The sequence below is a fragment of the Rhamphochromis sp. 'chilingali' genome (genome assembly GCF_963969265.1).
Source record: "Rhamphochromis sp. 'chilingali' genome assembly, chromosome: 4".
Classification (NCBI taxonomy): domain Eukaryota; kingdom Metazoa; phylum Chordata; class Actinopteri; order Cichliformes; family Cichlidae; genus Rhamphochromis; species Rhamphochromis sp. 'chilingali'.
In genome coordinates, this window is record NC_137948.1 from 19,066,703 (window position 1) to 19,085,885 (window position 19,183).

Sequence of the window (19,183 nt, forward strand, 5' to 3'; positions counted from 1 at the left end):
AGGCACGTGCATGTGCGTGTGACGCGTGTTGACAAGGTAGCCCAGTCCGGTCAGCATTCATTAGTGATAGAGAGAATCCCCGAATGAGGAGTGCTGTGACAGGCAGGACTCGTTAGGGAACTTAACACACACACACACACACACAGACACACTCAGTAGGGTCAGGCTGCCTTGTGCACAGAATCAGCCCAACATCAATTAGTTCATGGATGCATGCATTATAGACTGTGTGAGTGTGGCGGCTTTGGCGACAGCTATGTTAATGCCGACCCTGTAGGAAATGAAGATTCAGGGCAGAAAAACATGGGACATCGAGGCCACGTCACACATACATGTAAGACTAATGTGGAGAAGATTGTCTTATTGATACAGTAAATAATACAGTGTTGTTGAGACTGTTAACTGCATTAACGGTGCAGTTATAACATTATATATTTATTTTTTTCTTCAAGATGTTGGGAAAACTGCGGTGGCAAAATAGCCAAGGTTGAAAAATGTAGTGTGTGTTTATATTTGTAGCATAATTAGCAGGTGTCTGCTGAGCGGATATGACTAAGCAGAGATGGATAGAAACGGCAGGTACATCCAAAGACTTGGATCCAGTCTGATCTTGTTTCTTTGTTGATGTTTTGCTCAGTTTTATGCAGATGCTGTTTATCTTCTAGAGAGCATCTCCAGTGAGATAGAACTAGTTCAGGATTGGAAATATTGAGCTCATTAAAAAGAAAAAAAAGATTTGATTATTTTCATAATTTTAGCAGTGAGCAGGTTCAGGTGGGGCCTGTGATGTTTGCAAAACCTTATGTGCTCTGATGAATACAGAGTGTAAACGCTTCACATATGTCCTGATAATTAGCACCATTACTGTCTGTTTACTCATTATATATTAACCAATCAACACATTAGGATAATTAAAGGAAGCAGGTTAGGAAAACAGGGCAATGCTTTGGGCAATCATTATTGTCTATGCTCTTGTCAGACTTTGTAGAGGGAACAGTTTTTTTGTCATTATCTGAACATATGGGAGCATGCAGCCCTGTTGAATTATGAACATAACTTGACTGACACGCAGCCATTGTCTGTGTAGCCACCGTGTGCTTGGAGGAAATGAGAGGGTTAATTAACTGATGGGTGAGATGCTGGTGGAGCATACGGGGTGATGGAATAGCTTTTGAATTATGAAACAGCGGAATGCTGTGGCTGGTGGCGTCCGGCCATATGTCAGTGTATGCCTTCTCTGTCTAGCTGGGGACAGCTGGTCAGATTGCTCATGTTCAACTGAGTTAGGGGCCAATCAATCAAAATGGGGCAGTTTGTTAGGTCGTTTAAGTGGAGGAAAGAATAACACAGAGGAGTCTATTGTGAGTCTATCACTTTAGTGCCATTAGGGATTTGTCAAGAACTGTTAACAGATATGCAATCACACTCCAATGAAATCAGTTGCACCGCTTGGTATTTAGAAAGCTGAATAGGTTTGTAGATTAAAAATAAAAATTGAAGGATTTTTGTAAGTAGAAGGATTAAGTCGATTATAACAGACAGTTTTGAGAAATCAAAATTATTCAAACTTTGACTTTTCTTACTTAAATTAGTTGTTTTGCCACCTATTGTCAGCTGACCAATACATTTTATATACTTTTAAAATGATTTTTTTGTAGTAAACTAGAAATCACAAAAAAAACAACAACAGTTTCTTACAGTTAACAATTAGTTTCTTCTGAATGCAAAAGAAAAAAACAGTTTGTAGTTAAGTGCGTCTGTTAAGTTTTTACAGACTTATCAAAGGAAAACTTAAAGTCTCTGCCATTATCCAGAGCTAAAGAATTATGCTCCATAAAAGTAATCTGATTGGATAAAATGCTTGACTACTTTATGCTGGAATGCAAATTGAATTTTCTACAACTTTTCAGACTTCACTAAATTAGGTTTGGCTTGTGTTTTTATCATTAGTTTTAGTGAATTTTCAATTTAAAGGATTTATTTAGACATACAAAAAAGAACAGAACCAATAAAATGCCAGATGACTACACAGGCCTCATCGTCTGTGTGTTTCTGCAGTGTGCATGTGCCTCTGGGTGGCTGTCTGTCCCATTTGCAGGTCTGCGATGAGGCTTTTTATCTGAAGATACGTTATACATATGTTGTGTGATTCTGGTATAAAAAAGGGCCTGTGTGATTCTGGCATTTTCTATAAATTAAAAGGCTTTTGATAACATCAGTTATAAGAAATATCAAAGGCAGAGAATTGTGCCAAAGCAGATATTGCCTTCACAGCATGACATGATGGAAATAGCTGGCTATTGTCTCAGTCTCTGCTGGACAAAAATGATATGGTCACACTGATCAATAGTCTCTGTTACACATGATGTATCTCCCATGGCTGTGGCTGTCTGCTTTGCTCCATCTGTCCCCGGCTGTTGCATATTTCTCCAGCCCCTCTCGCTCCCACTTACAAACTTGATGTGCTTGTTTTTCCGGAGCTGAGTATGAGTTCCCTTGAGAACGGTGAACATTTAGGCACAAAGATGGCTTTTGCTACCTTAGAACTACTCCCCTGATGAAATTGATGTTTGTTTGAAAAGGATGATTGTGTGAAGATTTTATTATCCTTTATGTCATGCACACTTTAAACTTGACATACACACATAATTCTGCAAATTAAATGTAAATGTTGCAGCTTTTCCTATTTAAAACGTGAATTTTGCAGCGCAAAAAAACAAAGAGAGCCACTGAGTTGAGATAAGAGTGAGTGGGCGGTGAGCAAGTGATTGAACAGTGCTGGTCTTTTTAATCTGCTCAGAAAAAAGACGGAGAAACGATGCTTACCAGTCTGTCACTGCTATAACTTATCTCAGAGACCATCCCTGTATTAATTGTTTGTTGCTGATGGACCATGAAATGAACAATTAGGTTGGGACATCAATACATTTCACACTTTGATGCTGATGTGTAATACTAAGTGAAGTGAATCCTAATAAAAGCATCATTATGCAAACATTAAGCACCATTGTATTATTTTACTATTTCTTTTAGACAAGGTCTGCATATAACATTAGTCTTGCATTTTCCAGGCAGATTTGTGTTGTGTATGGATTAATCGGGATATGGTTTGTTGCCATGTGAAATATGGATTTGCACAAATTATTCTGTTCTTGTTGTGTTTAACACACTATCATGGCTTTTTTTTAGCTTAAAAATGTGATTTTAATTCCTTTAGAATCTTTTAAAGCAGATGAGATATTTAGTATGACCTAATGAAGAATATATTAATTTGCAGATCTTAAAAATAATCACAAATTGGACAGAAGTTTTTAACTCCCTAAGCTATTTAATTTAATTGAATTCAATTCAGTCTAATTATACAGCACCAAATCACAACAACAGTTGCCGCAAGCCACTTTCCATTGTAATAAAATAATAAAGAGAAAATCCCAACAATCATATGACCCTGTATGAGCAAACGCTTTGGAGACAGTGGGAAGGAAAAACTCAATTTTATAAGGAAGAAATTGGTTTGCAGAACAAGGCTCATCTCTGTGACCAGTTGGGGGTGAGGGGAGGATGACAGGACAAAGACATGCCGTGGAAGAGAGACAGAGATTAATAATAAAAAACTATACAATAAATGTTATCAAAGTGTTTTTATACATTCATAATCCATAATCTTGTAGTTTTATGTGCTTGTAGGTCCTCTCTGTGTGTCTGCAGAATATCATTTACTTACCTAGCAGGCAAATCCACTTAAAATTGGTCTTCTTTGACTTTTTTTTTTAATTTTCTGAAAATATGATTGAGGTACAAGTGTTGGTCATTTAGTCCTCTCTTTCTTTCTCTCATTATTGTTTAAGGAAATGATTTTTGTTATTTTGAAGTTTGTTAAAATGTCCATCCACTATAAATCAGTTAAATGTTTTGAGGAAAATCTGCTTCTTTGCTGGATAAACTTTGTCAGTTGTTGTTTATTTGTTTATTTGTTGTTAGAAAGAAAAAAAAAATAAGAAAAAGATCATATTTTGGAATAGTTAGTAAATCTGTGTATTGCGGCCTACATAAAGCATCCTAATGTGTATACGTATGGCAAACCAAGTGAGCAGATTCTCTCTGTGTATCAATTCCCAGGTCTGTATGGTGACAGGAAGACTGAGCTGTGACATATAAACAGCTCGCCACAAGACCGTCTGGGCTCAGCAGGAAGTACCTCCATATCTACTTCCAGGTCATCCTCAGACGTCATGTGGACCAGATGCCTGCTCTTGATCTCAACCTTCTTTTCCCCCATAGCCATTGGTAAGGGACACACTACTCATTGCACTGCCCTAACCAAAAAAGGAGAAAAAAAAAACTACATTTAATTTGTTAATTGAAATGTGTTGTATTGCTCAATTATTACTATTGCTACATTAAAGATTTTCAGTCAAATATCTATGTGACTAAAGTCCATTTGGCAAAAGCAAGAAAAACGTTTTGGTCATAAAACAGCTGTTGATTATTTTAAGCTATAGTCTGCGTTTTTAATAACTGTATTGATAAGAGCAATAGGTAATGTTAGTTAATTTTATAACAGTCACAATTGTCTGCTAAAATAAAGGCTTATTGCTGGACTTCTTTCAAAAAACAAATAGCATTTGTTGCAAAGAGCTGTTACTCAGCAGGCACAAAAAGCAAGGATACAAATGAGTCTTGAAACAACACAGATGGGATAAAGGAGGCCGACACACAGCGGATAAACAGACAAACCAACAAAGGGATGCACAAGACTACATACAGCATGGGCTGATTACAAAGCAAGGTGGCAACTGTTCAATTCAAGTTTACTTATAAAGCACCACATGACAGCAAGAGATGGCTCAAGGCACTTTATATTATAAGGTAAAGACCTTGCAGTATTCATGAGAGAACCTTAACAATCAAAGGACCCCATATGAGCAATTAGTTTGCAATGGTGGGAATGAGAAACTCCCTCTTAACTGGAAGAAACCTCCAGCAGAACCGTGCTATAAGCTTATCAAAAATGAACGTGATGAGTAGAGTAGAAAGAGCGTAGGTCTCCCCAATCCAAACTGGGAGTTAGTTTGACAGGAGAGGGACCTGATAGCTGAAGGCTCTGCCTCCCATTCTACTTTTAAAATGTCTAGGAACCAGAAGTAAGCACCGTCTGAGAGTGAAGCACTCTGTTAGGATAATATGATACTATGAGTCTTTAACATATGATGGGGTCTGATTATTCGAGAGTTTGTGTGTGAGGAGAAAGATTTTAAATTCAGTTCTGGATTTAACAGGGAGCAAATGAAGAGATGCTAATACAGAGGAAACGTGGTCTCTCTGTCTATTCCCTGACACCTGATAATAATGAATTAAGATTGTCCAGACTTGAAATAATGAATGCATGAAAAATAGACAAGTAAAGATATATAAAACAAGAGTGAAACTAATCAGGATAGCGCAGACAATCATAAAGGAGTGAAGAGGCAAAGGCACAGGAGACACACAAGAAAAAGCAATTACCAAAATAAGACAGTAAGTGGAAACCAGTAGGACAAATGTGTAAACACATAGACCAGACAGAGATGGGCAAGATGGGGAGACAATGAGGACACCATGAAAATATGAGCATAAGAAAGAATAACAATAAAACCAAAAATAAGAATCAAAACTCAGGGCACCATTTTATTGCACACACAGAAATTTTTCACACGTACAAAATGTTCAGTGCAGATGCAGTCCAGTAGGTCAACTTTATATTTCCTCCTTTCCTACATGACTATAGGTTTAAAAGACTCTGAGAGGGAGCTCTGGCCCATTTGAACTCGGTCCTATTAATAGCTCCTGTCACTCACATTGTGTAACTTTGTAACATGCACTCACGCACAAACACTCATATGTATCCACATTTTAAATAGATGTAGGTCTCTACAGCAAGTGATTCCTGGACCACACACACAAACACACCATCAAGCATGTACTTGCACCAACGTTGCCAGAAATCCCACCTAAACACTAATGGATGCAATTAAAAGGCACACAGGGAGTGCTTATAGTCAGGCATATAAACACCAAGGGCTTAGTTTTGCAGGAAGAGATGAGTTTCAGTTAAATATATTTGCATCGATGTCTAAAGAATGAGTTGATGTATGCAAAGTATGTTCCTTTTGCTTTGTGAGGAAACCTGTACAGCTGAAACAAGGACACCAGCTTGAGGGCACACAACAGCAACCACTCAGTCTTCTCCACAGACCCATATTATTTTAGGATTGTTCAAACAAAAAGACATTTAAACGTGAATCTGGGAATTATTTTGGTTGTTTTTTTTGTTTGTTTGTTTTTTGGATTTTTTTTTTTGGCAGGGTTTTACGGGTTTTTTATACGCTCTATTGGGTGGAGGTGACTGACTGAAGAACATCCAGTTTATTTCCTTTAAGGAACTTGTGTGTGAAGCATTTGCACTGTGAAGCTCTGTCTAATCAGTTTTGCAGAATTTGGCTTATTCTGAGCAGAGGGTCTAGGCCTGTACACTTCAGAATTCACCCTGCTACTTCTATAAGCTATCACACTATCAGTAAACAGTAGTGACCCAATTCCACTGGCAGTCATACATGCTCATGCCTAACCCTCCACCATATTTGACAGATGATGCAGTATGCTTCGAATCATTAGCTGCAACATCATCAACATCTGCAAAAAGCAACTGCTGTTGCAACTAGAGACTGAGGTACAACACATTGAGTGACCTACAACACAAAGACGTCAGGTCTGAGGGGGAATGTCATCATCCCCACTCTCCAAGACTGGGCACCAAGTCCTGAAAACAACTGGTAGATTAAATGCAAGGGCAGCTGGCCTGAAACAGAAGACCATGGCTAAGCTGGGAACCTATAACTCTATAAGATTAACAACAGCCACAAGGAGCGGTATCTTCCATGGAGAAAAAGACTTGTGGCCAAGATCAAGGCAGAACAAAGGGACGTTAGCCAACTATCTGCAGGAAGGAGTGATGAAGTGTGATGGCTTCTGGTATACCTTTTAAAGCAGGGCTCTAGACTAACTTTTTGACATGGGCGCACCGGTACGCCTAACTTTAAAAATTTAGGCGTACCGGCACAAAAGTTAGGCGCACTCAAATTTTTCAACCGCATCGCTTAACACCGCAGTTTTACATGTGCACTTTCTTTGGGGGGGGAAGTCCATACAGACAATATTAATTTCTAAATTATTAACTAACAAACTTGTGCTTAAAGTGCTTTGTCAATATTGTAGAAAATGTTAAAAACTTAATCATCATCTTGGCCTCCTCTGACGACCTGTTTGCTGCTGTCTGCTGCTGAAAGGCCGTGGGGAGAGGGGACACTTGGGCAGTGCATTTACTGCAGCATATAATGTGTTTTCTGTATACACTGTGCTTTTTCAGCATTCAAATATTGATGGCATCGTGTCAGAGCACTGGCTATGAATTTCAGACAGATCAGGCCTTAACTTAACAAAAAAGTTACCAATAGTTCTTTTGATCTTTTCTTATTACCCACAGCTACAGTACATCCACTTCTCTCAGGCCTAGGCTGCTCACTAGGGCTGAGTATCATCACTGATTTCTATAATCCATTCAATTCCGGTTCTCAAAGTCCTGATTTGATTCAATTTAGCCTCAGACAGTCAGAAATATTATAATTCTGATCATTTATCAGTACTGATACACATGAGACTTCATCAGAATTGTGAAAATCACAGCAGATGCCTTTGTGTGAAAGTAACTGAGAATAAAACACAGGAAAACATGAAGGAGATTTTCCTGGTCTGGCTTTTTATAGCAGATAACCTTAAAAATATTCTGCAATTTTGCATAATTTTAAGAAATTTAAATTTCTTCAGTATTGAACAGCAGAAATTAGGCTTTCTTGTCCGAGGTCATTTAAGTGAAAAAAGAAAAAGCGCTGTAAACAACGCTAGACTGGTGGGTAATAAGCGAATGAATAATGCAGAAAACAGATTTGAGACGGGAAACTGTTCCTGAAGTACAGAGAAAGAGAGAGAGCTGTGCAGGAAGTGTGATTTTTATCGTGGTGGAAGCAAAACAGCAAAAGTCAGAGGGAATTCATGACGACATTGATCAAATGTGAAGCGCAGTTTGCTGCTTCTTTTGCTGCAGGCTCGGTGAATTTTGGTTGGAGAGAGGCAAAACCTGCAGCTCAGAATCAGCGCAAAAAGACGTAAACACAGCGCGGACCCGAAGAATCGCTAAGCTCCGACAGCGTGTCCGTGTTCAGGCCGTCGGGTGAGAAAGCCGAGAAAGACGAAGCTGATTCTGATGTGTTGGGTCCGCTCCGTGTTTAGGTCTTTGTGTGGAATCCGTTAATGAATTGATATCGCTTTATTCAAGCTACTCACCTCTCTCTTCCACCTGCACTTTCAACTGGACCACGGCCAATCAGAGAGGTCCCGCCCCTGACTATCTCTGATTGGTTTAGTCCACGATAGGGGCATAATGTGTGTCTGTTGTTGACCACACGGAGAGTTACAGAGATTTTTTTTTTGTTACCGGAACAGTTGGTCGCACAGGTGCGACCAAATATTTATTTTTAGTCGCACCACTGAAAAATTTGGTCGCATTTGCGACCAAATTGGTCGCACTCTAGAGCCCTGTTTTAAAGCAATTAGCTTGAACAGTTATACCAGAAGCTGGGAGAATAAACCAAGTGTTCTCCACTGAACCATCCAAGTTATACTCTTGTGCTTCACAGGTAAAGGTGTGGCTGGTTGGGATTAGCTGAGTATGAGTTATTGGCAGTCCGCGGCAGTGTCATCATTTATGTCATCTCCATTTAGGTAACCAATCTGTATCTGTCGGTCTTCTGGGTTCACTAGTCACCATCCAAGAAAAATAAACAGCACCAGACTCTGGCATGATCCACACCTACTGGCTCAAGGATTTACTTCATTTTGTGAGCCCCTGGAAGCACAAATTAACCAGTTGCTAATGGATGAGGTGTACCCGGAATGGCTAACCGGAGGCTGAAAAGGCCTGATCGCCATGGAACCCCAGAAGAGTACACTAAGCGGAAAGAAGGAGGCTGAGGACTAGTGAGTGTCAGAAACACTATCCAGGAAAGAAAGAACAAAGATCCATTAGCACACAGACAGATGGCCACAACTGATCATGTGCTTAGTAAATACCTCAGGCAGCAGAAACCCAAGAAAGAAGAGGCATAAGAAGAGGAAGCATCATGGATGGACACGCTACTGCATGCCATGGTCTCACTGGCAGGTAGAAGAAGGGTGTGATATTAAAAAATCCTAAATGGCTAGACAAAGCTGGACTGAAAGACAGCATGGAGGCACTAATTGTGGCAGCACAGACACAAGCTCCAAGCGCAAGATTGATGGAGGCTGGGGTCTACCACACCAGGCAAGATCCCAGGTGCAGGCTGTGCAAAGATGCCCCGAGATAATCCAGCACATAACAGGGTGTGAGATGCTAGCAGGCAGGACATACATGGGACCCCATAACCAAGCGGCTGACATAGTATACAGGAACATCTGTGCCAAATATGGCTGGAGGTTACTGAGGTCAAAATGGGATACACCCCCTGGTGGTTGACAATGATCAAGCTAAGATATAGATATATATAGATAGATATATGAATATATCTATATATATATTGATAAAACAATGAGGGTACTGCTAGCCTTAACCTTTAGAATATCTTATGCACTTAAAATAAGTTGTTTTCCCTGTAACTCAAAGCACCCCACATTTAAGACATCAGCATTGGCCAAAAGCTTTGGCAATTCAAGTGAGAGATCACCTTTTAAATCTCTCTCCTCTTTCCTTTCACCCATTCCTTCTTTCCATCTATCCACCTCTTTCGCCACTCTCTTGTTCTTGGCCCAAATGTAAAAATCAATATCCTTTTGTTTCAGCCCCCCGAGGCAATAAGAGTGTCTGAATAAGACTGTCCATACTGTCTGTTGCTGCCAAGTTTCTGTCACCACTTACACAACTAATGACAGACACATTAACATGGACTTGCCAGCTCACACATTATTACATGTAGTCAAAGACAGACAGCTAAATATGTGTGCATAGTGTGTGTGTGCGAGTGAATGCATGTGTATCAGGTGACAGAAATATGTGTAGAGGGTCCTTTGGAGATGGGTTAAGCACAGCAGCTTTATAGGTGAGGCAGCTGATATAATAAGATAAATTAAAATGTGACAGACGAGACAGGATGGCATGTACGAGTCAGTTCATTTACTCCTGCTTACAAAGGCAGAGTGGCTTTTAATGGGAATACAGATAGACCCCTCATTTGAATAGTGTGTGTGTGAGTTTGTGTCATAATGCTTGCTTCATACCCAAAGGGGACCCTGTAAGGCAACACTGTAAGACATCTGATCCAATGCTAGTCTAGACAGCTGCCTTACGATGCTGTTTATTGATCCCCGCATGCTCCAATTAACCCTCACTTCAGAATTTATATTCATGCTCACAGAGTCATGATGCAGCCATTGAAAAACTAATAAACTGACACTTACTTTCACACAGTAATGACCCAGTGCACTAAGACCCCCTGCTTACACAGACAAAACTGCATGATGCCCTGTTAAATCCTCAGCTACTTTGGAGACACACATCCTGTCTGAATGTGTGCTTAAGGTCTAATCATAGCCTGCAGTGGTATACATACGTGTGTGTGCATGTGTCTGTTCATTAGAGAAGACATTTTCAGTAAATGCCACTTATATATCAGTCTTATCTCTAAGCTACCTCCTGCCATTATCAATGTTTTTCCCTCAGGTACCAACACCACACTGATATTGGCTGGCTGTGAATTTCCACCTCTACATTCCATCACTCCGAGCATTTGTATGCATGAGTGTGTGCGTGTATGTGTGTGTGTGTGTGTGTGTGTGTGTGTGTGTGTGTGTGTGTGTGTGTGTGTGTGTGTGTGCGTGTGCTTCCGTGCTTGTGTGTCTGTGATGTGGTGAAGGGCAGTATTAAGTTGAGCCCGGGCACAGTGTCATTGAGCTCATTCAGATTCTTTGCTGCATTTGTGTAACCATGACGCTTCTCTAACCAATGAGAGAGCCAAGGGAGGGTGGACGGGGTTACTATGGTTACCATGACAGGGAGCGTTGCCTCACTTTACACAGATGTTGTATGTCTGTGTCTTTTTAATTGCTTTTGTGTCCGTACATTCATGTGTGTATACATGTGCTTGTTTCTCTGCTTTTAAGAAATGATTTGACAGGATATGTTCTTCCAAAAAGAGCGCTGGGTCTGGCAAGCTTCCACATTAGTTTTGTGTAGATTTAATAAATGTTATTAGTTTATTCAAGTGGGAAATGCATAATATGTATATTGCACCCTGTATAGCAAAAATTCTCAGATGGTCTAGATGGGCAGTGCTATATATATATGTGTGTGTGTGTGTGTGTGTGTGTGTGTGTGTGTGTGTGTGTGTGTGTGTGTGTGTGTGTGTGTGTGTGTGTGTGTGTAATAAAATCTGCATTATTATTATGGAAAGGTTAGGTGGATTCAGACATGGGCAATACAATTGAGCACCTCAGAAGAATAATCCATGCGACACAAACACCCAGAACCACACCATTATTGTCACTGCACTTCTATGTAATAGCTTCAGTCACATGGAGGTATGTATAAGGTGTTTTGGCAGGACATGAAAATAAAGAATGAGAGAAAGGGGAGAAAAGTCCAAATGCTTATGAGCAAGGAGAAAACTTTTTTTAAACTATTTGTGTGGCATTGGGGGGCTGGCTGGCGGGGACTAACTGGAATCCACAGGAAGCAAGGATTAAAATAAAAGAAGTGATGGAATCGCGATAACAAGAAGAATCCAAAATCATGACACTGTTAAGAATACTTTTGATGAGAAGAGTTTGCCTTTCTTCTGATTTTTGCTCATTTTGTTTTTAGATGAAAGGGAGTTGTGTGGCACAAAAGCGTCCGCCAGTGAAGTAAAAAAAATATCAGGAATGTTCAGTAACTTCAGACTCATTGAAATTAATGACATGTTCCCTATTACAGTACAGTCGTAGTGGATGTTTGCATCACATTTGCAACTTGTGAGAATAATTAGGCATTGCCATCTTTGAATATTATCTGCAGCACTAAATATCTGTTGAAATTGCCAGGCAATTACTCTCTATCTAGAATGATGTCCAATACTGCTAACTGCAAAGCACTAATTACCAAGTCAGTTCACTCGCGACAGTGGACGTGCCCTTATAAGAAGTCTTTTGTTATGCTATTGTTTTCATATAGTCTGAATAATTACGTCTATATGAGAAGGGTACAAATGCAATTTCAGTTGAACACAGCCTATTCTTGAATAATTCAGGCCTTGCAGTCCAAGTAAATTAAAGATGGCTCTACCAAAACGTCTGGAGTATTTCACCAAACAAAGACTTAATATCAATACATATGTCTTTCTGTCCAGTTTATGGCCGTGCCCCCATCCCCATGGCAGTAGTCCGCAGGGAGCTGTCCTGTGAGTCCTACCCCATTGAGTTACGCTGCCCAGGCACAGATGTCATCATGATTGAAAGTGCCAACTACGGCCGCACTGATGACAAGATCTGCGACTCGGACCCCGTCCAGATGGAAAACACGCGGTGCTACCTGCCTGATGCATACAAGATCATGTCACTCAGGTCAGTTTGTATGTACGTGTTTGAGTGAATGTGTGATGTGTCATTTTCTAAGAACTGTAAAACCAAAACTGACAACCACAGTGAACATAATTAATTCTTTGTGTTGCTTTGTTAATTAAGTTTGTCCCATGGTATCCTTTTGGTGCGTGTTGAAGGCTGACTCATGGCACAAAGACAGAGCCAAGACAGGAACAGTCTGAATTGCTTTACTTACTCTAAACCCCAGAGATCCTATCTTTAGTAGGTGTATTGATCCTCATTAAGTACAGTGGTATGAAAAAGTCTTTGCCCCCTTCCTGATTTTCGATTTTTTATATGTTTGTCACACTTAAATGTTTCAGATCATCAGATCAACAAATGTAAATATTACACAAAGATAGGGATGGGTATCGTTTAGGTTTTATCCGATACCGGTGCCAAACCGGTACTTTTGAAACGGTGCCGGTGCTTAAACGGTGCTCAAACCGGTGCTCAAACCGGTGCTTAAAGAATGGAGAACACAAAATTGGTCTGAAAACCTCTCATGTTCAGCTGTTTTTTTTTGTAAAAAGATAACAATGTTAGCCTTTTCTGCAGCTATAGGGCATATATGGTATCACTCTTGGCTGGAAGCAGTGCTTAAACAATGGAAAAAACACAAACTTTGTCCAAAAACCTCTCATGTTTAACTGTTTTCCACTTATTCTTTGGTCATTTTAGCCTTTTTGGCCAGGTTGAAGGGAGTATCTGCCATCAAACAAGAAGGCAGCCGCATGTAACTACGACGGTGTTTGCTAGTTCACCTTACATGCATTAATGTAATAACGTGGTTAGCCTACTCAACGTAAATTACACACGAACAACATTAAGCTACTCACGCAGAGAAGAACGGCTGCTGCTGCTGCCATCATCATCCGTCATCATTTCTGCTACACTGGCAGGGCTAGGGGCCAGCACTCTCCTCTTCGGGTTCTTGGGGGATGTTGCTAACTCCAGGTCCGATAACAGGCAACCCACCCGCAGTAGATGTGCTCGATGTGAGGTCTCGCAGCAAGCTATCAAATATGGCGCATTTCTCGGCTTTAAAAACCCCCCGCTATGCGTCGCCAGGTGTTTCATCGGATTTCAGGTGTTACCTCCTTTGACAGTATCACAGTATCAGCTTAAAGCACTTGTTGCAGGCTGCTGAGTTTGCATATTTTGCTGTAAAGTACAGCCAGACTTTTGACCGCTTTGCCTTGGGCATTTTTAATCTGTAGCTCTGCTCTAAAAGAACGTACATACCTGGACCCGCCTACTATCCTCGGAAACGTAAAATGATTGGCTAGAATTCAAAGTGTATGTCATCTCAGGAAAAAAAAGCACCGAAATAAAGCACCAAAATGTGCGCTGCTTTTCGGTCTGGTTACTACCGTTTATGTCAGAACCGGTACCCATCCCTACACAAAGATAACAAAAGTAAACACAAAATGCAGTTTTTAAATCAAGGGCTTTATCATTAGGGGTATGGCCCTGTGTGAAAACTTGATTGCCCCCACCTTGTTAAATCATGAATAAACTGTGATTAACCATGTCTTTTACAACGCTAAGTTTCCCTCCCACTTTAAGGCCTGATTACTGCCTGTAATCACTTAAACAGAACCTGTCTGACAAACTGAAGCAGACTGAGAAATGCAGCACAACATGTCACAATTGAAAGAGATGAGAAACAAAGTCACTGACATCTATCAATCTGGAAAGGGTTACCAAGCAATTTTGAAGGCTTTGGGACTCCAGCAAACCACAGTGAGAGCCATTATCCACAAATGGCGAAAATATGGAACAGTGGTTCCCAGGAGTCGCTGGTCAACCAAAAAGACCCCCAAAGCGCAGCGACGACTCATCCAAGAGGTCACAAAAGGTCAGAGTTTATTATTCAACAATAAGAAAGTTACTGGGAAAAATACCCCCCATTGGAGAGTTCAAGGAGAAAACAGTCACACAAAGACTTGTCTCACATTTGCCAGAAAAAATCTTAATGATCCCCAAGACATCTTTGAAAATACTCTGTGGACTGAAGAGAGAAACGCGGAACTTTTTTGGGAGGTTTGAGTCCCGTTACATGTGGCATAAAACTAACACAGCATGTCAGAAAAGGAAGTTCGCACCAACAGTAGGGCTCCCACAAACGATTATCTTGATAGTCGACTAGTCACCGATTATTTTTACGATTAGTCGACTAATCAGATCGTGCATCCATTGGACGTAAAATGTACAGCTTATCGCACCAGCCTGCATCTGCTCTTGTATAACTATCATTAGCTTACAGCTTGAAGTGTTTAAGGTATGTGCTAACTAAAAATAAAGCTAAGATGATAGTTTATTAAATTTTAATGAAATTTGCAGATTGTTTCGGTGAAGTTTAATAAACTCCTTGCTATCTAAAATATAACAGGACACCGGAGTATATTCTCCAGCATCTCACACTTCTGATAATCAGTTGTCTGCTTGACGTTTATTCAGCTGTGTAAAAACTATAACTTTAATCTCAGCCAAACCGATTTACTCAGGAACAAATAAAATACTAAAAAAAGCCAAACAATAACATTTTTAAGTTATCTAAGTGACTTATATATGTTTAACCTGAGTAGCGAAAGACGGCGGTGGGTTTGAAAACGATTTGCCGGGAGTCCGGTGTTCTCACGGGCTCTAGTGAGCCTTGCCCCCGGCTAGCTATCGAGCTGGTGGGTAACAGACGTCTCCGAAAACGTCGAAGCGCTTTTGAAAATATGTGGTGTCTTGATAAACTGAGCAGATATTTGAGGTTTACACAGCTACATTCTCGCCTGAAAATATGTTAAACGTTTATTTTGTGACCCAGAAAGAATAATAAGAGTAATATTAAAACTAACTAGCTCCTGCCGTTATTGGAAACTGAGCTGGGCTGCGCTATGAATTCTGGGACAGAGCTACTTCTTCTTCGGGGTTTAACGGCAGCTGGCATCCTTGTACATGCAGTGCTGCCATCTTCTGTTTCAGTCCGTTATTACACTCTTAAATCCTACTACTTATTCCTGCGTCTTTTGGGATCTTACAAAGCTTCAAACGACGCGTCGACTATTAAATCAGTCGTCGACGATTTTGATAGTCGACGTAATCGTGACTAGTCGACTAATCGTGGCAGCCCTAACCAACAGTAAAATATGGTGGTGGTAGTGCGGACCTGGAAGATTTGTTGCAGTTAATGGAAGCATGAATTCTGCTTCTACCAAAACATCCTGAAGGAGAATGTCCAGCAATCTGCTGTTGACCTCAAGCTTAAGCGCACTTGGGTTCTGCAGCAGGAAAATGATCCACCACACCATGCTCGAAATCCCCCCTTGTGTTTTTTTTCCCACAATACACTATATATACATCAAGTTCTGAATTAACTATGAATTTACCCACTTTCAAGAAGTTTACACCAAACAACAGAGGCATAAAATGACAGAACTGCTAAACTGTAATGGGGGAAAAGGACAATTGTGACGGATTATTTATAGAAACCAGTGTAGTCTTATCAGACAATGGAAGTGACTCAGGTGACACTTCTCCTGCACATCTCTCTGGTGTGCCTGCCTCCTCCTCTGAGGGTGCTGAAAGGAACACAGCAATCTCAGCGTCTGCTCCATGGAAAATTATCATTGAACAATAGGCTGTAATATATGGATCGTTTAAAAAAAACATTATAATGATATATTATGCCATACAGCATTTTATGTCATAATACATGGAGCTCACAAATTAAGGCTTCAGCAAATTTTCTTTACTTTGTAAATTTTAACAACTGATTTTTCCACTTTTTCCTGTGTTTGTGAAAAATACAATATTTTATATTTGGGCTGCAAAATAATAATAATAATAGATTTTCATATCTCCTTTCCTCACTTGAGTCTATACTTAACACGAGTGAGTGCTGTTTTAGTTAACATCTAACATGTTCAGGTACTTTGCTCTGATTATCCTAACATTTATTTGGTGAGTAGCAGAATAGAAAAGAGAACCCAGCTTGTGATTTATTTTACCGGAAATGGTTTTTAATGCTGTTGTGGTCTCTGCACTTTACATATATTTTGTATTTGGCAGGTAGTTAGTTAAAGCTAGTTGGCAAATGATAGCATGACAAAAATAGCAATAAAGGGAAAGCACCGTGCTCTGTAATGAGAATGTCTGGCTATAAATAATTCATTAATGTCACCATTAGTATCTGGATTTTCCAGGTCCTGCGTTAATCTCACTTTCAGTTCTCTTTCTTGCTGTCCTATTATTTTCTCTCATCTTTTTTCCATCTCAATATTGCTGTCATCTTTCCCCGTCCGTCTCCCTGCTCTGTTTCTCTATCAAACCACCTGTCTGTGTCATGTGGTGGTGCTCTCATTGCGACTGCTTTGGCCTAGCTTGGTCTCTCTTCTCGCTCTGGCAGCTGAAGCTTGTGTGGCCACTTTCCTACAGCCCTTTCCATCCATAATTTATACGGAAGCGCGCTCACACACACATGGCTTCTACCACACACAGCATACACTGCCCAGGGGCTACACCAGACTTTAAGCTCCAATTAGCAGAGCCAGAGGCCATACTTAATCTTGAGGGATTCTCTGTGGAGGTGACTCAGACCGGAAACAACTGTTTATCACATATATTTGTGGTGAACGGTTTGCGAGTTCCAAGAGTCAGCCTTTGTGTCTACGTGCACAATACTCTGCAAAGCTCGGATATGCTCTTGCATACAGTGTGTCCATGTTTGGCATAAATGCTGACAGTGAATCTTTTAATGTGTGCTCATGCACATGTTCGTTGTATGTGTTTTTGCATGTTAACGGGCATTGAAGGCTTCAATTTCGAGTTTGACCGGGGATGTGTGTATGTATATACTTTCAACTCTTCCCATACTCTCACATCCATTTTCTTCAGTCTGTTTCAGCCTGTCTTGTTTCCACTCTCTCATTGCCTCTATGTCTGTATCGTCTCTGGCTTTCAAGCTCTGCTCAACTGGCTGATAAAATCAGAGCATGTTCCGCCTGCCCAGTGTTTCCTCAGTATCACATTCTCTCTTTGTTTTCCTCTCCACCACTCTCCAAGGCCAATGAGTGTGTATGTATGAGTGTGTGTATGTGTTTGTGAATGTGTGCATGTGTGTGTGTGTGTGCTAATGTTTGTGTGCGTGGATGTGTGCGCCTATACCACATAATTGGTCTTGATATCAAAGCCTCATATCTCCAGAGGGTCTCACAAGGCTTCTCAGGCAACCTAGAAAGGACCTGATACCGCTGCATTTCCCAGATTATCTCCCCATTGGGATACACTGGGTTGAAGGGGAAACGAAGCCGTGGCCATGAAAGTTACGCTTAATCTGTTTTAGTGATACAGTGGCCTCAGTTCAGTGACTCACTCTGTTTTATCAGGGTTTGAACAGAGGCACCTTTATTTGAAAACGACTACTGAAAATCCTTTGTTTTAAGGTCTCTGCAGCTTAATTATTTCTTTTTTTAGGTTTTACCTTTGATATTAAATTAAGGCATTGTGAGTATAATTCAATTTTTCATTCTTTGTTAGACTCACCCCACTGGCACTGCACTTCATACTTATTTTCCTAAATGTCAGGATGAATTTCACAGTACCGGTTAGTGCTAGGGTGTGGCTGGGTTGCATGCATATCTGTCACAAGTGACTTATATGAGGAGACATTTGATGGTTGAGTGTGCAGTTCTACACCGGGAGAGAGCTGCGAGCCAAAATGCCGAAGTGCCTTCAGGGATAGTGATTTATTCACATAAAAATGACTTGATGAGTTCTCTGGAGATGCTACAGAATTGGACCAAGTACCTTTCAGCACATTCTCTCAGATTTTCCCTCTTAATCTCACACACATGCATTCGCGCACTTGAGGCTGCAAGTGTCGATAGTGTGAAGAATGTGTGGACGTTACACACGGCCACACAAACTCTGTTTTGTTGCCTCTGCCACAGCTATCGTGATAGAAAATTACTTCTGGACTTCAAACAGGCTTTCCCTCGATACCTCCATACCACCTTTCCCACCTTGTCACCTTGTTGGCCCTTCAGCCTTTTTTTCCCGCTCTCACCTCTCTTTTTCTCGATTGCTCTCGTTTTCTCTCCCTTTCCATGCCTATTGAAGACGCCTCTCAACACAAAGGGAAGGCACTTTGACAAGAGAGACAAGGGTGGGGAGTTGTTCTCCCTTCTCCTCTGTTCCCCGTCTCTTTTGGATGTGTTAAATAACAACATGCTTCATTTATTATTCTCCCATCTGTCACCCTCTTGATATCTCAATTTTTGTCACTCCATTCTTGGTATTTCCTCATTCCTCAAATTGCTTCTCACCCCCTGTTTCCCACCCTCACTGTCACTCTTCCTTTCTCACTTACCATCTGTTTTAGCTTTCATTGGCTTTCCTGTTTTTCCATTTGCTTTTTTCTTTCCTCAACTCTGGGGAGAGATGAGGTTGAGGCTAAAATGCAAAGCCTTATAGGTTACATGTTTCCTGTCTTTTATAGTGAATT

General features: G+C 40.6%; 1 protein-coding gene across 1 annotated transcript in view; it reads left to right on the forward strand.

Moving 5' to 3' along the window:
* adgrl3.1 (adhesion G protein-coupled receptor L3.1) overlaps nt 1-19,183 on the forward strand; it is a 125,230-nt gene that overhangs the window by 28,659 nt on the left and 77,388 nt on the right. Inside the window, exons 3-4 of the mRNA XM_080879702.1 lie at nt 4,120-4,287; nt 12,453-12,666. Coding sequence (XP_080735828.1) covers nt 4,233-4,287; nt 12,453-12,666 — 269 coding nt within the window. The 5' untranslated portion in view covers nt 4,120-4,232. The remainder of the gene's footprint in view (nt 1-4,119; nt 4,288-12,452; nt 12,667-19,183) is intronic.